The sequence below is a fragment of the Myxocyprinus asiaticus genome, chromosome 6, assembly GCF_019703515.2.
Source record: "Myxocyprinus asiaticus isolate MX2 ecotype Aquarium Trade chromosome 6, UBuf_Myxa_2, whole genome shotgun sequence".
NCBI classification, from domain to species: domain Eukaryota; kingdom Metazoa; phylum Chordata; class Actinopteri; order Cypriniformes; family Catostomidae; genus Myxocyprinus; species Myxocyprinus asiaticus.
In genome coordinates, this window is record NC_059349.1 from 50,885,753 (window position 1) to 50,906,938 (window position 21,186).

General features: G+C 35.3%; 1 protein-coding gene across 1 annotated transcript in view; it reads left to right on the top strand.

The window, feature by feature from the left end:
- LOC127442160 (phospholipid phosphatase 2-like) overlaps window positions 1-19,954 on the top strand; it is a 41,590-nt gene extending 21,636 nt beyond the window's left edge. Inside the window, exons 2-6 of the mRNA XM_051700002.1 lie at window positions 8,995-9,146; window positions 11,916-12,178; window positions 13,854-13,911; window positions 14,457-14,633; window positions 16,405-19,954. Of these exons, the coding sequence (XP_051555962.1) occupies window positions 8,995-9,146; window positions 11,916-12,178; window positions 13,854-13,911; window positions 14,457-14,633; window positions 16,405-16,554 (800 nt within the window). The 3' untranslated portion in view covers window positions 16,555-19,954. The remainder of the gene's footprint in view (window positions 1-8,994; window positions 9,147-11,915; window positions 12,179-13,853; window positions 13,912-14,456; window positions 14,634-16,404) is intronic.
- The last annotated feature ends 1,232 nt before the right edge of the window (window positions 19,955-21,186 follow it).

A 21,186-nucleotide genomic window follows, 5' to 3' on the forward strand; every position in this document is an offset into this window, starting at 1 on the left:
TATTATCATTACAATTATGCAAATGTTTCCCTTAAATTCTCATTACCATTATCAGTCTACTCTCTATTTCCCAATAGAGGGCTGCACGGGCCTTAAAATGAAATCTGACCCAGACCCGTACCCGAGACCGTGTGGCCTGACCCTACCCGGCCCGAACGATACTGTCAGATTTTAAGCCCAAACCCGAAATCGCTTACTATCTAATTTCTTCTCATAGCAAGTACTGTTGCAATAGGCTGTATTTTATGTAAGCATATAGGCAACATTCGTAACAGTACTGAAACAGTAAACATACAGTTTTAACAAGGCACAGCCCCTTAGTACACTAGAGCAGAAGGGGGAAAAAATCATTTCCTTACCGTTTGTTTGCTGAAACTTCACTTGGTGCAGAACAATCTGGAGTAATATGAAACAATGCAACAGTCCCCTCTGTGCAGCCTGAACTTGTTCAGATTGTTGAATCTTTGTGACAACTGTGCTAAAAACAATCTAGACGCAGCGCAAAGAATGAAACAGAGCGCAGGTGTCTCAACATGCGTTTTTGACAACTGTAAGTTCTTTTCAACTTGACATGGTGTTTAAAATGTGCCGGTCCTGCATGCGACGCTGAAGAAAAAGCGAGACGTGGTGCAAATGTCAAAGACATTCGTCCAGCATGTGTTTCAACAATGGGGAAACAGAACAAACACGTTCGGTGTGAACAGCCCCTAACTCATTTGTTCGCGCATGTCTGTGAGTGAGAGCGCATGCACGAAATTTAAATTTTTTCATTAATTACAAACCCGAAGTTCTACTTGAAAAACTGACCCGAACCCGGCCCGAAACCCGTCGGGTTCTCAGGTCCTGTCGGGCCCGGGTCGGGTTGCAGATCTCTATTTCCCATTAGTGATTCTCTTTAGAGTTAGCTACACTCAAAAAAAGGATTTGTGCAGGTTGTTCAGTTTACTTAATTAAAATGAACTAAAGCAACACAATTCTAAAAAAATTGTCTTAACTTGATTTCATTACGTTCTATCCAATTAAATTTATAAAAATGAAGTTTACTTAATCGATTTGAGTTAGGACTACATGAATACTTTTTGTAGCATTGATGAAACTGGGCAGGGGATTTACATTTCCCAGCATGCTTTGCAGGTGACTGGATGAATTGAACAAATGTTGAATTTAAGTGTTATTTTATGCATTTTTGAGTAAGATAAGAATAGGAGGAGATTTGTTCATGTTTAAAGTTGGGTTATATTGGCATTAAAAAGGATTGTTTGTCTGGCTGGACTTTTTAGAGTTACTACTGGGGTGAAGACTGGCACTTGTTTTTAGGTTGAGGATGGACTCTCACCTTCAGTTGATTTGAATGCTGATTAGCTCTGTAAGCAGTTGCTATCAAACTGACAGTGCAACAGTTTCACTGTCGATACACTTGCACACCTGGCACATACTAGTGGTTAATAAAATGAATCCAACTTTAGACAATTAATTAGATCTTATCTAGTTGGTCTGACAAAATGAGTTTAAGTTTGTACAACTAGAACAAGTCAGTTCAAACCAATTATTTTTTGTCGGATAAATGTAATTTAATTGCATGGAAAAGTTTTCCTCAATTTAATTAAGTTCAGTGAACTTTTCTTTTTTTTTGTGTGTACTTTCAGTTAGTAGCCTGTAGTGTAGCTAACTATTTTTTTCAAGGTTTAGCTTGGCTCTATTTTAACTATACTAAATTATAACTAACTTGTACAGATTCAAAGTTTCCTCAGCACTGCTGCTCCGATAGTTTTCTTCTGTTTGATCTGTTGTTGTAAGTATACTGTGATCTACCTCCTCTGAGTTGGCAAATTTACCACACATGCACTCTCATTAAATGCAAAATGCTTAAAAGCTGCCATTTTACTGCAGTTCTCAGTAGTCAAATAGTCCTTGTTTATAATGCTGTGTTCAGTTTAAGATCTTCTCTTGATCTGTAGATGTTCATATATCAGTTCTCTAAATGCATCAGTGATCAGTTTCTTTTCAGAGAGTTTCACTTCCATCTGGTTAAGCCAATATCCAGCACAAGCTGTGAGAGTGAAAGTGCTAATCTGAGATCAGTTACACGTCATTCATGTTTTATTAACAATCGAATACAAAAGAAAAAAATATCCTAGCTTTGCCTTTTTTATATCAAGAAGCTTTACATTTTTAGATCCTCTGTGCAAAGTATCAGAACTGGTCTAGAAATGGCTATGTGTATTGTGGGTAAAGATTGGGGCCACATTTTCAACTCTTCAAAAAGTTCCTTTTTTCAAAGGTGCAATTCCCAGGGTGTTTTTTTTTTTTTTTTTTTTTTTTTGTACTTTAAGAACATTTTATTATTTGCATTAAGCATTTGCATTAAGCATTTCTGTCCGTGACCCTATAATTTGTGCATTATATTAGGAAATAAACTTGTTTTCAGATAATGTACCTTGAAGTAAGTTCTTACCCCACTGGCAATTTTTTTATTTTTTTTTAAAGCTTAAAACAAGTAAAAGGCAATTTGAGAAATTCAGTTTGATAAAGTATTTTCATCTTACATTTACATTTACTTTTCATCTTATTTTTGTATCTTATATTTTAATGGAAAATAAGACAAAAATACTGATTAAGAAAATGAAACTGAACAGAAAATTAAGAGGCTAATGTCTAAAACAATCAAATCTTGTAGTACATAAACACTGATATTATTGTGAAAAGGATTTAGAACATCCATTTAACTCTCCATCTTAAACTTAGTAAATTAATTTGCAGTTGTTCGAGAATACTCCAGCATTTAACGTTCACTTAAAGGATTCATTCACCCAAAATGAAAATTCAGTCATTTTTTACTCACCCCTGTGTTGTTATAACCCTATATGACTTTCTTTCTTTTTCTTAACACAAAAGAAGAAATTGTGAAAAAAATGTTGAGCTCAGTGATGTCATAATAAATTATTCCATGAGACTCATGATTGTTATGAAAGCATACGATAAGGTTTGGTGAGAAACAAACCAAAATCTAATGTATTATTTAGTGAAAATGTTCACTGACCATTGATCTCCGGTGTGTGTTCATTATAGGGCACAAGAGCAACAGTTCACGCAGCACCCTCGCAACATTGAGGCGTTCAAGTGAAAACTTGTTTTCAAAAAACAGGTCCTCCACAGTGATAGCGACAATAGAACACAACACAGCTGCACACAAAACTAAACTAAACATGTTTGAAGAGTTTGCAGTTGAAGAATTGATGCATTTCTATGCCCAGCCTTATTTTTTTGAACGGAGTACTTGGAAATCAAACAGAAACATAGAGGAGGCTACAGGCTGATTGTTTATTATTACAATTTTCCACATTGTACAGTAACAGTAAGTTACAGTATGTTATCAAAAGTTACACAAATGCAAGTATAGTAATTTTACATTGACCAAAAATTGTCCAACAAATCAAAACAACCTTATATATTAGCTTATTTAAAAGTGGCCACATTTCACGTGTAGGCAAATATTATATTTGTCTACAAAACTTCAATCACTTGAGCATATTTCTTTATATCAAAATGATACAATTATGGGAAATAAAAAATCAGTCAAGAGTACCAAAATTTTGACTACTGTCACGACCCTTTAAGACTTTAAAGTTCATGCATTATGAACTAACATGTAAGGAATAATTGACGACAGACCGTTGAATAATTGGAAAATAATGCACACCCTTAGGTGGTAAAGTTATTTATATCACCCTTATACCACAGTAACCACACCTCAAGATATGTTTTAGGTTTTTTGTCTAAATGTTCATGTTTTCGTCCCTAAAATGCTCTTGTGTGCTGAACTACTTTCTTACGTCATGCATTATTACATTTCCCCAATATAGTTATTGTTTGACATTTTTATCCGATTTGCGTAGCCAATGACTTGTGTTTTTATAAATTAACATTAAGCAAGATTAATAAATGCTTTTAAAAATATTGTTCAATGTTAGTTCATGATACCTAAAACATTTACTAATGATTTTTTGCCAAAAATTGCCAAATAATTTCACATTTCAGCTTATGTTAAAGTGCAAACCAAAAGTGCACACACACAAACAAATGTACAAAGCCTTTAGTCATTTGGGAGCACATCTTTAAACATGCTCTGACTAAGAGCACTTTGGATGTGTCATACAGTTAAGTACATCTGGTTCGGTTCTTTTCCATTTATTGTGTGTGGATCCAAGTAATTCAAAATGACTCCAAGGTCTTGATCCTGGGAAAGTAACCATTGCTTTGAGAGTAGAAACAATGTTGATGAACTTCTGGGATGAAGCAAATGTATTCTTAATATCCAAAGTTTATTTTCTCTCGATGGCCCGTGAGGAATCTGATTGGCATCTTTGCTGATGTCTGATGGGAAAAGAGTTGCATAAAATATTCATGCTTTGGGAGACATCATTTCTCTCACACTAGGGTGTATAAATATTCCCTGTATTGGTTCTCATGACTTTGGATAAAAAACATAGTGTGGGTTCATAGAGTTCCACAAGTTTGAGACTTGAATCTGTCCTTTTCCTGGTAATGAGATACTCACTGGTGTGGGCATCTGTTAAACTGACATCTGGTGCCATGACCCCAGTGATAATTCTATGTATCCGGATGGAAAGCGAAGATTTAATAATTTTCAACATGTGTTGGACACGCATGACTAGTCATTGTTTCTTGATGTGGAAAAACGTTCTGATTTGTCATACATTAAGTTCTTTCTGTCATACCACTTAAAAGGATAGTTCATCCAAAAATGAAAATTCTTTCATCATTTACTCACCCTTATGTGTTTCCTAACTAGTATGACTTTCTTTCTTCCATTGAACGCAAAGTTAGGGAGAAAGTCCAAGCAACTTTATTAAGCACCATAAAATAGTTCAAACGACTGGTGTGTTATATCCCAAGTCTTTTAAAGCCATACAATAGCTTTGTGTAAGAAACAGACAATGGTCAGTTACGTGACATTCGTTTTTTTTATTTTTATTTTTTTTATTTTTTTTTATTATTATTAAAGTGGGTCGCAGATCATTGTCTGCTGGGTCGTGATATATTTTCTGTCATGAGTACAAATAACCAATTATAAGTATAGAACTGTACATTTGCATTGTTTGGGGCAACAGTGACCTCTATTGTCGAATCGTGTTAATATCTCCAGGTTTACATAAACAACCGTAAGTTAGAGGCCGCAATACTCTGATGTTAATTATAAGCTGTCCAATCAGAATAATCCATAGATGCTACAAATCGTACAAATCGGATGAGGTCTCTTTACGTAGCGTAGCATGCGCTAGACATGCTAGTCTGAATGCAATCCAATCTCTGGACATCATCATTTCAGAGTGGCAGTCTCAAGTGTTACATTACCGTAAGTAAAAAAATAAATTAAAAAAAAACTTTTCTTCATAGTGTGTTTAAAGACTGAAAATGTTTGTTTATTTATCAAATTACTCGGGCAACAAATATTGGGCTATAAATTTAAGGTCGCTATAAATTTAAAGTTGCTATATTATAAGCATATACACATAAATAGATTAAAGAGGCCCTATTATGCTTTTTGGGATTTTACCTTTCCTTTAGTGTGTAACATAGCTCTTTGTGCATGTAAAAGGTCTGCAAAGTTACAAAGCACAAAGTCCACGCAAAAGGGAGTTATTCTCTCCCACAGACAACACTGCTCAAGAACTACACAAAATTGTAGTCCAGTCATTTCTTCCATAAAGTATCTACGTCACTATGTAACACATTCGCATAATGCCGTCCTAGGGGCTACTTTGGCCCGCCTACCAGGATGAGTTGGGTTAGTGTTGTCGCCATGTCGAGAAGACGCTGTTTTCTTTACTGCGAAAGCAAAACCTCTTTGTTTGGCCTTCCAAAGCCAGACGAATTGAAGTATCAGTGGTTAAAATTTATTTTTACCACTATTCCTCAGCAGTACAACCACAACCAATGCCGGATTTTTAGGACGGTTACTCCTGAAAGATGGTGTAGTTCCCACTTTTTTGGGACAATCTGGCACTTCAGGATCGCAAGCTGTAAGTATGCTTGATTATTTGTGGATTTATCTGGTACCGAGAGTTCAGATGCAGAGTTTTGTCTTGTAGCTACGGTGTACACGCAGTGCACAGCTGTGGGCCTCTGCTAACCTGATAGCTAATATTATTGTGTTGAAATTGTTTTGCTAATCAGCTGCGGGCCCACTGTTACCTACAATTGTGTAGAATTATGCAGATTGTTTGTCGTTCTTACTATCATGAATAGTGATCAAGTGTGGAGATGGATTTATTTTTACAAACGGTAATTTTACATCTGCAATCCAGGGTAGTGCTCGGCTACCTTGCTATGTAACTTGTTTAGGTAAGGGTTTACTATTCAGCTGTGGGCCGGCTTTTATCTAAAACAAAATGGTCGATCTCAAGAGTCTCATATAATTATATAATTACAAGCTGTAATGTTACGGCCGCTATCGGTAGTCCACGGCTAACTTGCTCACTAACTCTCTATACACCCGGTAATGTCCAGCCGGGAGTAAGCCTCTGTTCTCCATTCATATCTCGGGTGAAAAAAGTTTGGCAACACCCATTACAGCAAAAGATGACTAACTTAGATGCACTACGTGTTTTTTACTTGAAGCTTTGTTAGGTTCACAATAATCAACAGTGTACTTGTAAGAAAGTGTGAAACATCCTACTCAAGTTGTGCTTGTGAAGGTGGTTCAGGTCGATCAGTTTGTTCTTCCAAACTTTCATTATTTCATTCATTATCGGACTCGGGCTAGAGCTGGTACGGCAAAAACCGACACCACTGTTACCACAGATACAGTAGTGTTACAGCTGCTCAGGAAGACTCGGGAGCTGAAACTCAGTTATGGTAAGGGGCGTTACATTTCCAACACACGCTCTACACGGTTGACCAATCACAACAGACTAGGCCAGCTGACCAATCAGAGCAGACTGGGCTTTTCAGAAAGGGGGGCTTTAAAGAGACAGGAGGTAAATCAGAGTGTTTCGGCCAGAGTATTAAGAGAGGGGAAAAGCAATATATAGGATGAGAAAAATTATGTGTTTTTTGAACATTAAAGCATGTAAGACCCCCAAAATAAAATTATGAACCTATAAATTAGCATAGTATGGGCTCTTTAATTAAGTACCTATTAATCCCCCCCACCACAACCTTGGTGGGTCATGGATGACTGGCATTCAAAAAAAGTGGGTCGCAGTGGGCAAAAGGTTGAAAAACCCTGATTTAAATTAATTTTAAAAAATCATAAAAAAAAGGCATTTGCACAAAACAATTACTTGAATATGATGAACAGGTTTTGATATTTTTTTCTGGGTCTTAAAGCCAAAAATTTATAATTTGTGTAACTGTACAGGGACAAAATAAATAAATATTAAAAGTAATTAAAAGTTGAAATTCTTGAAAAAAGAAAAAAAAAAGAAGAAGAAGAAGAAATGCTGGCATAAGTAGTTTGGAATAATATTTTTTTATTATCTCCTAAAAAAAAAAAAAAAAAGAAGTATACAAATATAATTCAAAATAGTCCAGATGGGCCCCCTTTGGTGTTCAGGAATAGTTGGCCACACAAGGCCTGTCCGTCCTGCTCTCTCTCTCTATGTGTGTACGAACGGAGCGCCAGTGGGCGGGGCCAAGATTGTGATGACTTAAAGTAGGCATCAGTATTTTTTTTTTTTGCTGTAGAGGTGGTCATGAATTAATGGGCCCCCTAGTGACATAGGGAAGTCACGGTTTCAATAAATTATTTTATTGCATTATGGATTAAAGGTGCTGTAAGTGATTTTAACCATTCTAGAATTTCCACAAGCTGTCAAGCTGAGCCGTTGGATTAGCCTCGCCCCCTTTTTCCAAAACCCAGCACTCCAAAGATACCAAATGAGCTTTATTGAGACTGACACAAGCAGAAATGGTTGTCAAAATCAACAGCAGCAAAATAGCGCCCTCAACTGACAACTGTTATGAGAAACATGGCATAAATGTGGCATTACGCCTCAATAATTCGCTGCAGCTACAATACTATGAGAATGTGCAAAATGATCGACAGGCAGAAAGCATCATTGTCCATGCCCTGCGGACACATTTTTGTTTGAGTCTAGAGCTGTCACAGAGACCGGTGAGATACGTATCTCAGGACGCTTATTTCATTAATATCTTTCAGGGAGTAGTAAAAACATTTGCATACCTTTCCATGAAAATATAGCTGACATCACCTTTAAGTTTTGAGTTCTGAAATTGACAATATGTTTTTATAGTAGAATGATCTCTTATATGTCAAAATGTCAAGGAAAATTTGATTCCTCATGACATGACCCCTTTAATATTTTAAAAACTTTTGTCCACCAAATCAAAGTTAGGTGGCATAACCCACATGCAGGTAGCCATTTTGTCACGTAACATAAAACAGAAGTTTTTAAAAAATATCAGATATCACATCATGTTGTTGTTTTTATGAAAAGGCATGACATTAATTATTATGTTATGTACATTCACATGTACTCAAGGTGCAAGGAAAGTATTTTAATACCACTTTATGGTTACACCAACTGACACATGTTTTAAACTAGATTTTTAAAAGATTTCTCATTTGTATCACCTCGGACAACCTTATTTGTCAATGACCCATTCATTGAAAGGCTTGCTTGACAGTTGTGGTCACCATTCAAGTTAATTTCATTGAATAGAGTAGCTCATTAGACATTCTGCTATATAACTTTTGTGTTTTACAGAAGAAAGAAAATTTGGTTTGGAACAACATGAGCCTGATGACAGAATTTTCCTGTTTGTATTGCAAAAAGTATTGATAAAGGTTTCGGTGGTCTGTTTCCCATTATAAATGCAATTTACTTAATTTCTTTCCCATGGAAATTTCAACAGATCACTTGCATGAGAAAGGTACTGAATGATTTGTTATGTGTCTGTTATCCAGGCAGCTGTCTGAATCTAATAATTACGTTGTTTGTGTTTCAGTGGCGATGCCGTTCATCATCATGACCATCATTTTCCGGCCGTACCAGCGTGGAATTTACTGTAACGACGAAACCATCCGTTACCCCTACAGACCCGACACCATCTCTCATAAAATGATGGCTGCCATCACCATATGCTGCTCTGTCATTATCGTAAGTCTCTGAACCAATCTAAACCAAAAATAACACAATTCATTTGTTCATGTCACTCGAAACATTTATTTATTTACTTTTCGTCAAACACAAAAGGTATTCGCTAGTATATTGTCCAGACTGCTCTTTTTTTATACAACAAACATACAAGTTGTTGAGCTACTTGAGAACAACCAGTTGAAGCTCTGCTATGATGGGGAATAAAATACAGCTTCTGAGGGAGTGACAGAAAATTTGGCATCTTTCTCTCTTCTGACTGTTGTAATTCATCTCTCTCTGTCTATTGGGAATGTAAAATGTAAAAATATTATTTGCTGTGGTCTCACATTTAACTCTATTTAAGTTGATCCCGCTATAGTTTACTGCCGCATTCCATTGCGTAGTTTCATATAAAAAGAATGATGCAGATTGATTAGCTCATAATGATTCATAATCAGTGTGAAAGTACAATGATTTCTTTTGAGTTATCCGCAAAAGACAGACACTCATATACACTCACTGACTTTCATTTACTCAGATTTCTGGGAATGAATCTTAAGGAATGTAGCATTGTGAAATATTGCAACGTACCATTAATGCCTGGTGCCTGAAGGCAAGAATCGCTATTACTATTGTTTATACATTAGGTACTGATTTGAACAAACCATATCAAGCCATATTTAGGAACCACAATATCATAGAGATCTGGAGGTGGGTTCTTTTGTCCCTGTAAAGCTTGACATGGAAGAATTGTCAGAAAATTCTTTTTTTTTTTTTTTTTTTACATTAAACTGGTTTTAGTACTGTTAGACAAACTATAAAAAGAAATCATAAAAAACAAAACTTTGTACGTTTTATTATTATTATTATTATTATTATTTATGTATCATATTTGATACATTAGGCTTTAAAGGTCATTAAAATTATTTTTTTTGTATGACATTTTTTATTTCAGTTTTTCTTAGCCCATACATGCTACAGTCGTCAATCTTGGGTTATTATCAGAGGACTCCCTGGGCTTTTCAGTAATGTTTGAGAGTTTGACCATGACAGCTTCCTCTCCTTGGTCTATAAATATGGACTGAAATGTATCACAGTTCAATTCTGCACATCAAATACAATATGAATAAAATAGTATTTTTTCAATAAACAATTTTTATCAAATATATTTTAAGCACCAAACACTATATTGACATTTAAAAAAGAAATATATCTTATAAAAAGTGTATGTCAGAATTTCTAAAGCTCTGTGAATTTTATTTTTTGTGGGCATAAATGGACTGGAATGGTGATTGAGAGATATACCTCAAAAGCCTGTTGTATCATATTTGATACATTGATTTCTAAGGGGGGTTTTCAATAAAATAATATAAAAAAATTTAACCAAGCTCAAGTTGCTTATATTCAGCAAATACTCTTTTAAATATCAGTAACAATATAAACATTACTGTCACTTTTACATTATTAAAATAAGCTGTAATTTATCCCAACATAAAAGTCACTTTTCACGCAAGTCCGCCACAATTTAAAATAGATCGATATAAACATTGAAACAAATAACCACTAGATGGTGCAATAAGTATGTGAAACTTACATACCATAGGTTGTTTGGCTGTTCAAGTGAAGCAGGAGCTGTCCAACTTTGTCATATTTGATACACATGGCGTTATAGGGTTAACTTGGGCCTGTAAGCAACCACCCAGAAGACTCTAGCAACCACATAGCAATATGCTTAAACCACCCAAATCTCCATAGTAACCACCCAGAAGACTCTAGCAACCACATAGCAATATTCAAAAACCACCCAGAACACCCTAGCAACCACCTACAAGACCCTAGCAACAGCATAGGAATGTGTGAAAACCACACAGAACACCTTAGTACCAAATAACACCCTAGCGACCACACAGAACACCCTAGCAACTGCTTAGCATTTTGTTAAACCACTCAGAACACCTTAGTAACCACATAACATCCTAGCAACCTCCAAGAAGATCCTAATAACTGCATAGCAATGTGCTAAAATCACTCAACACCTTAGCATCCCCCCTAGTAACCACGCTGCTCACTCTAGCAACCACACAGCAATGTGCCTTTACCACCCAGAACACCCTAGCAACTGCATAGCAATGTGCTAAAACCACCCAGAAGACCCTAGCAAGATCGTAGCAATGTGTGAAAACCACTCAGAACAACCTAGCAACCACACAGAAGTCCCTAGCAACTGCATAGCAATGTGCTGAAACCACTCCGAACAAACTAGCAACAACCCAGCAGACTCTAGCATCTGCATAGCAATGTGCTAAAACCACCCACAATGCTTTAGCAACCACATAAAACCCTAGCAACCATGCATATCACCCTAGCAACTGCTTAGTATTTTGTTAAACCACACAGAACACCTTAGAAACTACCAAGAACACCCTAGCAACCACATAGCAATGTGCTAAAACCACCCAAAACACCTTAGCAACCACATAAAACCCTAGCAACCATGCAGATTACCATAACAACCGCATAGCAATGTGGGAAAAACTTTTAAACACCTTAGAAATTACATAATTACACCCTAACAACCTTGCAGAACACCCTAGCAATCACATTACAACCCCATAGCATTTTGGCGCTAACTTTGGCAATTTGCACAGGCAAACGCTGCTTGTATTGTCCACAGAAAATGTACAAATTTAGTTCAGGTACAGTATGTTGTTTCTGTCTATTCCTTGCTTTTTAATTGATTTAGCCTAAAGAACTCTCTGGATTTTTCTTGTGTCTCCATTCTGTTTGCAGATCACTTCAGGAGAGGCGTACCTGGTCTACACCAAACGTCTCTACTCCAATTCAGACTTTAACCAGTATGCTGCAGCGCTTTACAAAGTCGTTGGGGCGTTTTTGTTTGGCGCGTGTGTGAGCCAGTCTCTGACCGATATGGCGAAGTACACCATCGGACGCTTGCGGCCCAACTTCATGGCCGTGTGCGCTCCGGAAGTCTGTAACGGTTACATGCTGACGATAAACTGCACGGGAAACCCTCGCAACGTGACTGAGTCCAGGTACATAAATGGGGGGCAGGAAGGGCCAGTGTCAAAGGGCATGACCTGCTAACCTCGCTTCCTGTATATGTTTATTTTTGTCACTGGCTGTTTTCACTTCCTGTTTTACTAGTAAAAAACAAGTGTGCTTCCTCAGGCTTTGACCTTTCCAGTCCAAAGGTCTCATTTATTTGAATGTCATATGACCTCTAAGATTTATAGATTTGCAACATATTTCTGATTTTGATTCTATTTAATGATTCTGATTCAGTCATTACTTTTGGTCCTAACTATACAAAAAAAATACTAAACGAACACAATATTATGGTAACATAATTTAATGTTGATTTTTAAGGAACCATTTATTACTACAAAACTATCTTTTATATAAATAACCGTTTTCAGTTCATTTAGAGTCAGATATGACTGAAAGACTCCGACTGATTCAGTGAAGAAGTAAGTCGTTAGACCGAATTAAACCGATAACTCATGAGTTCGGGACTGATTTGCGAGTCTTTTTGACCGATATATTAAAATAACTGGCTCAAAAGAGTCATGCAGGAAACACATTGAAAATTATTTGGTTCAAGTATTTTTTTAAAGTGGAACCTTTTCAATTAATTCGGTTCGAGTATTTTTTTAAAGTGGATCCTTTTCAAATAATTCAGTTCGAGTATTTTTTTTAAAGTGGAACCTTTTTGAATAATTTGTTTTTTTTTTTTTTAAAGTGGAACCTTTTCAAATAATTTTGTTCAATTATTTTTTTTTTAAACGGAACTTTTTCGAATAATTCGGTTTGAGTTTTTTTTTTAAGTGGAACCTTTTCAAATAATTTGGTTTGAGTATTTTAAAAAAAAGTGGAACCTATTCAAATAATTCGATTTGAGTATTTTTTTTAAAGTGGAACCTTTTCAAATAATTCAGGTTGATTAATCTTTAAAGTGGAACCTTTTCAAATAATTTTGTTCAAGTCTTTTTTTTAAATGGAACTTTTTCAAATAATTCGGTTTGAGTTTTTTTTTTTTAAGTGGAACCTTTTCAAATAATTCAGTTCGAGTATTTGTTTTTAAGTGGAACCTTTTCAAATAATTCGGTTTGAGTATTTTTTTTAAAGTGGAACCTTTTCAAATAATTCGGTTCGAGTATTTTTTAAAGTTGAACCTTTTCAAATAATATTTTTCAAGTATTTTTTTAAAGTTGAATCTTTTCAAATAATTCGGTTCGAGTATTTTTTTAAAGTGGAAACTTTTCAAATAATTTGGTTGGAGTGTTTTTTTAAAAGTGGAAGCTTTTCGTTCTGAATAAGAGCATTTTCTTGATTACCAACCTTGGTGTATAAACATGATTGTACAAACCTTATCTCCTTTGAGTATAAACATGTCTGTCTAAATCAGTGGTTCCCAACCCTGTTCCTGGAGGTCCCCAAACACTGCACATTTTGTAGAAATTCAAAATACCCTTTTCTGACACACCCAATTCAGGTCTTTGAGTCTCCACTAACGAGCGGACGAGTTGAATCAGGTGTGTTAGATTAGGGAGATATCCAAAATGTGTAGTGTTGGGGGGCCTCCAGGAACAGGGTTGGGAACCACTTCTAAATGATACTTGAACTGTGAAAATTATTCTCTGTTTCCTCTCTCCCTGTTTTCTTGCATCCATTCGTACCTCCCTTCCTCCTACGATTCTTGTGCGGCAGGCTGTCGTTTTACTCCGGTCACTCGTCCTTTGGGATGTACTGCATGTTGTTTCTGGCGGTGAGTCTTCGCAGTGCTTCTTCCTCTTCGACAATCATGCTGACACAGAAGAATTGTGTAGACAGATAAAGGTGCAACAGTACACTCGACTGAGACAATAAACTCCAACTTCAAACATTCCCACTGTCTCAGGCTTTAAATCAAGGCCATATGTAATACTTAAAGGGATAGTTCACCCAAAAATAAAAAAGGTCATCTATTCATTTCCACAGAAGAAAGTTATACGGGTTTGTTACATCATGAAAGAGAGTAAATAATGACCAAAGTTTTATTTTTGGGTGAATTATCCCTAAATAATAATGAACTCTGCTTTCTGGTTGTTTCTAAATATCTTCTCTCATGTTCAGGCGTGTCATGTATTTATGATGTTGTCAGTCATATTCACACAAGTTCAGACCATATTTAGGTGCTTTCCCAGAACATTTTAAAAAGAATAATTGCTTGAATGAGTTTCCTGCTACTGAATTCAGAACACACATTTTCAGTTCCCAATCCCTGTATATTTTAAAATATTGTGTAATCAAGCAACGTTTTTCCTTGGGTAGCTTTATGTCCAGGCACGAATGGCATCCAAGTGGGCCCGCCTCCTCCGGCCCACCATTCAGTTCTTCCTGATGGCTTTTGCCATTTACGTGGGCTACACACGCGTGTCTGACTACAAACACCACTGGAGTGATGTCATCGTGGGTCTTCTGCAAGGAGCGCTGATTGCTATCCTCACTGTGAGTTGTAGTTATTAAATTTATATAAATGTAATAAATCAATGTTATTATTATTTGTATTATTAATAATAATAATATTATATCAATACATTTAGTAAATAAACGTATGAATAAATTTAGCTGTACTGTTTTTAAGTACAATTGTAAGTATACATATTGGTAGGATTTGTAATACTGGATTACATTAAGAATGGGGGAGGGGTGCTTTATTGTTATAAAAATAATGTCACAATATAAAAAATTACTCTTAAGCACACCCCCTCAGTTATCAGTAACCTAAAAATAAAAATGCAGTAATAATATATAAATTGTTAATTTATTAATATAATACACATTAATAAATAGCACATACTAAAATGTGAAAGAAAATGAAGCCTGTTTTTAAGATTCTTCATGTAATACAGTCATGAAAATCAACTTATCCTGATCATTTTGAGGTTTAATTATAATTTTAGTAAAGTTTTTGTGCACAGTCATATATTTGTGAAACATGATCATTGAACCAAGCTGCTAAAACGACTCGTTCTCTATGTTCTTATGATGTCACACTGTGGTAGATATTTGCATCTGACCGCCTGCACAACAACACATCAGTGCCTACTTTATCACTTTCATAGCCTGCCCAGTAGCGGTGAGCAGTGAGATGGCAAGTGTAGAGAGCCAATCATAACAGTGGGCGTTTACTGTCAAGTCTTAAAGAGAAACAGCACCAAAACCGAGCGTTTCTGACAGAATGAGGCTGGAAAATGATCATGTTTCACAAATATATGACTATGCAAAAAACTTTACTAAAATTATAAGTAAACCTCAAAATGATCAGGATACGTTGATTTTCATGACTGTATTACATTAAGAATCTTAAAAACAGGCTTCATTTTCTTTCAAATTTTAATCGAATTAATTACATGGTATGCCGAATAATTAATCGGATTAATCACGATTATTTGCATACATAAATAGAAAGCTCCTCAAATAACTATAATTCAATATTAATGATTAAATAATTATAAATAGTTATATTTAAATAATTTTCAATAATATATATAGATATATATATATATATATATTTTTTTTTATAATAACATAGATAATAACATTGCATTACATTAATTAGGCACACAAGTTAAGCATTAAATAAGACAAACAAAAAGTGGCTTTAGAATGCAATATATTGTTTATTACCATATTATTGAACATAAGCCTATCATTGGCCTACAGTAATCCATTTTGCAATAGAATTTGTCAGTCAGTCCAAGATTTGTTATAAGGCTTTTTCTAAGGACGCATCAATGTACACCTTCGCCAGACGGGACTTTTGGTGTGTCTCGGTTGCGTCGCGTCATAATCATACTGTTTTTAGGTCACTGTGTCAAAAAACACGTCTTGAGATCCCTGTGTTCGGATTTGCGCTCCATCAAGCTGTGTTTCTCGGTAAGTGTGGTTTGTTTGATGTTTCAGATGCACGTTGCCTATACAGCGAGTTTCACTTACTGCCCCGTGGAGAAAACAGGTGCTTCAGTTGCTTATATGGAAGGAATATTCCTTATTACCATCCGGGGACATGATTGCTTGTGTTAATATTTTTAAATCGACAGCCCTAATAATTATATATATTTATAACATCCAATATTTTCATGTTATATATTTTTTCCTTTGGGGTGAAATATGACCTGTTCATACAGATGAGTACAGATCCAGTCTTATATTCAGATATATTTGTGGCATCTTCATTTTATTTGCATCAAAACTTTCTCCTCTTTGTCCGTCACAGGTGCGATACATTTCCGACTTCTTCAAAGAGCGTCCCCCTCGCTGCCAGGATGTTGAAAATGCAGAAAACGAAGACATGGAGCGCAAACCCAGCATTCAGATCACAGACGCAGACAGAAACAACCATTACACTTACAGCAGGCCTGTATGAGCCTGACATTTGACCTTTGACCCAGTGTGACCGCTCTCACACACAGAACCACTGGATGCTGCATCCTCGACACCACATCTCGTACCGATAGCCAAACACACCGCTGCTGCCCTCACCTACACTGGCATCATCTATACTCTCTTCCACAGGACAGAATGCACAGACTAACACTGAAAATTTTATACTACTCTATAGATGGCTGACCATGTTTATAACATTTTATGCATACTCATATATGCCGCGTGCATAGATCGAATCTAATGAACAATGAAAGACTTTGTTTTATGATAGCACCAAGACACTTCCCTCAAAGGGAACTGGTTGTTTCCATGGCAACCTCAAAACCATCGTTTGACATTTACTGACTGGCCGAACTTCTGCTGTTCGAAATTTTTTCAACATGGAGAAAAAAGGGCTTTTCTTAGTTGTCAGAAGACAAGGGTTGGTTGGTCCCCTGATTGTTAAAAAAAAAAAAAAAAATCCAGAAGTTTGAACACTGAAATTGTGCCAAAAAAAAGTCTTACATTGTCAAAGAGATATTTTACCTACGTTTTATATACGTTTTTAAAAACTGAATTACAGTGACTTTAAAATCTGTTTTTATAAAGATATAATGTTATTATCCTGTGGCGGTAGGTTTAGAGAATTTCTAACATTTTATAACCATAAACTAATTATATCTACATACATCTGCAAGCATTTGTATACAAACTGCATAGCATGACTTGTTTTTTTTTTTTCAGTACTATAATTTGATGGGATTTTTTGATTTTTATTTGCTAACATCTTAAAGGTACTGTAAGCGATTTTTTTCATGGAAAGGTATGCAAAAAATTGTCCTACTCCCTGAAAGATATTAATGAAATAAGTAAGTGTCGTGAGATATCTCACTGGTCTTTGTGACAGCTCTAGATTCTATAAACAGCAAACAAAAAATTTTCTGCGGGCTGCGGTCTCTGACGCTTTCGACCTGTCAATAATTTTGTGCATTCTCATAGTATTGTAGTTGCAGCAAATAATTGAGGCTTAATGCCATTTTTATTCCATGTTGCTCATAACAGTTGTCAGTTGAGGGCGCTATTTTACTGCTGTTGTTTTTAACAACCGTTTCTGCACAATGTCAGTCTCAATAAAGCTAATTTATTATCTTTGGAGTGCGGGATTTGGAAAGAGGGGCGTGACTAATTCAATGGCTCAGTCTGGTGGAAGTAGAATGGCTAAAATCGCTTACAGCACCTTTAACTCCATGTCCACGCTGCAAGCTTGGGATGCCATTCTAGTTTTGTTGCGTCGCTCGCTCTCAATTTAAACATGGTGTAATGATTGTAATGAGTAGCACTAGCTAACCAGCGCACATGTATTTAAGTCCTGTGCGTCACAGGTTTCTGTAAAACTCTAGAAAATTTGTATAACTAAAAAGTAAAAAAAGCTGCTCGTTGCATTATAATCACAACAATCACAACAATTTCCATTTTTCTCCTGAAAGCGGAAGTGTTTTATGCTTAATAACAGAAGCCAGTTTTCGATGTCCGGTCTCCAGTGGTTTAATTTGCATCTATGTATTTTAAAGCGGATAATGTGATGTTTAGCGTATTAAAGTTGTAAAGATTAAAAGATCATGTGACTCCATTTAGTGCCGATACTTAACAAAGTCACGATGACTCATTACCTACTAACTACTTTGAGCTGTTATTGACAGCCAACAACTGCATAAGTTGAATCTGAACTCAGTTTTACTCCAATTAAAATAGCTGTTGTGGGCCGGGGGCCAAGCTCGTGATTGGGTGGGCCAGGCCCCGTCTGGCCCCATGTGGAGCCAGACCTGCAATCAGATTTGATTCCGTTCTTATATCTTCATATCACATCTTTGTATAATGTCACACAGTGGCTTTATTGCAATAATTCCCATATTTCTACTTTGCACTAAAAGTATCTGTGCCTTTAAAAACTACACAGTGTCTGCCTTGATGTGCTCGGCATTTTTCCTCTTATCAAAAAGGAGGACAATCCAAAAGCATGCATGGATGCACATTTTAGAAATCCACCGACAACAGTATACTCTCCAGGCATTTTTAGCATACTATATTCATAGTTCAACTCCAATCCTTGCACACTATTTAGGGTGAATATCATGCAAACTGAGTTTAAGCCTGTTTAAAATAAGTCTATTTTTATCTTACTTCACCTGTTCTATTGTTCATGAGAAATGGTGTCCTAATTTTTATTGACAATATTCACTTATATCCTGCACAACACAGATTTGCTGCCTACTGCGAGTTGCTAATGCTGCAAGACATTTTTATGGACTTTATTCACAGAATATGAATAATTTCTCTCTATGTGGAACATAGACTCTCTTTGACTCGGGTGTAGTTGCAGAAAACCAGACGGCCTTAAAATAAATCGGCCCCCATCGCTGGGCTGATCTTATATACTGGATTTACACATTGAATGTGAATAAGATCATGGCGTATTTGTACACTTTTGCTCGTATTTCCAAATGTCACTACCATTTTGTTCAACATAACTGAGCCATGTTATTGATTATTATTATGTTGTTCTGTGCCATGCAAGTGAGTTGTTGACATGTCCTGTGGTGTGACACTATACTCAATCTAAAACTATTTTAAACAGCATTTTGCTAAATCTTTTATAATTATTATGCATGCAGCTTTTATGACCTCATTAACTGAGACTTCGTGGAATATTTGCACTTTTAACAATGTATTTGTGACACTGCAAGAGCATTTAAAATGAACTAGTGAAGTCAAAAGATGATTTTAAATGGTGACCAGTCACAGCACCTAAAATATACATTTTCCCTTTATAGATAATATAACAATTTTAATCTAAAATATTGATTTTATGCTGTTATGCATCAACTACCCTACATTAAGGATATAACACCAAATTCTGTCTAATAAATGTTTACTACTGAATCGAAAAACCAACTTTAAACAAACTAATGCATATTTTAACAAGTGAATTAAAAATGAACAGATTACAGGATTTATTTCAAGACCAAAGCTTCCCAAATTTGAGTTTCACAGAAACATTCACATTGACAGAAAATTCTGTTGCCTGATATTTATTGTATGCAATTAAATTGAAGCTACTGAACCATATTTTTTTTCTTAAAAAGGAATAAATAATTCTGCACCACTTGTGAAGCCTAGAGCTCTCATATATATATATATATATATATACTGTATATATATATATAATCTGCTTTAATCAGTGATTATTTAATCCAATTATTTTCACATGACTGGCATCAGTGACTTTTATTGTGTGTACAGCTTATGAATGTTGCACATATAATTTTGTTTTCTAGGTATATTTTGTATTTGTTGGTTATACCTACCATGTTAATAAATAAATAAAAAAAGCATCTTTGTTCCATTATGTTTCTGTTATTTTGTTGGATTAAAAAAAAAAAAAGAGTGAAATTTGGTTTATTTATAGTTTTTTTCCCCCTCCGTTATCAATAGGTAACACTTTATATTCCAGAATCCACATTACTCCAGTATACATGTTATTAAGGATGTTTGCTAAAGTAATAATTACTATTTGAGGTTTTGTAAAATAAAATGTTTTTGTTTAACTGTATGTATTGTAATAACAAAAAGCTATCACATGGCATCAGAAAACCATGGGTTTGGAACGACATGAAGGTGAGTAAATAATATAGAATTTTATTTTTGTATTGTATTTTTATAGAGTTTTCTTTCCCTTAACTGTCCCTTAAAGAATTTTATCTTGCATTTGCATAAATTTTTTATTGACTGAACTTTTGCCAAAAATTTCAGCCAAAAACTAGACCTTATCTGAAAAACAGGATCACAATGCTTTCATTGGATTTCTACTGGCCAAAACTGTCTCATATAATTGCAAGAACATCTTTTCAGCAGTATTTTGCTAAATGCCAACTATACGGCGTTTGTGTGCAGTTCCCTTTAACTTCATTGTAACTGATTAAATGCTTATTCTTTCTCCCGGGCAGTGCTGAAACAATCTATGCTATTTAGTTAATACACATTTGATGACCTCAAGGTAAAATATCAAGTGTCTATTTAAAATCCTTTTATATATTGTGTTATATAATGTGTGTCTATGAATAAATCTGACTGGTTTAAAAGTCTTGTGTGTGCCCTCTTTTGTTGATGGACACGTGACAGCATTCTACTAAAATAAACAAGCTTTATTCACAGTGAATATGATACAAGAATGGAATTTTTTCCACTTCAGGAACAAATAGAGAACACTGAGACATTTTAACCTGTCATTAATTTTTAAAACAGCTACATTTTCACTTTGTAAGTAATCCGAGATTATCATTAGAATGTTCTTTACACCATTTTATTTTATTTAAAACCACAGGTCCTGAGACCATAATTCAATACTTTAAACAGTTTAGAATATAAAGTTAAGAAGAACAGAAGTATAAATACGTAATTTAAAAGAAACTGCTGTCACAGGACGATGCACATTTTAAAATGATGCCTTTTTTTTTTTAATAAGGTTTCAAAGCTCTCCTAACATTTTATGAAAGTCACCCCTCATCCTGTAGGTTCTCTTTCTATATTCTTCCTGTTGAGGTCAACATGGTTACACATGTGCAACTGTGCTTTT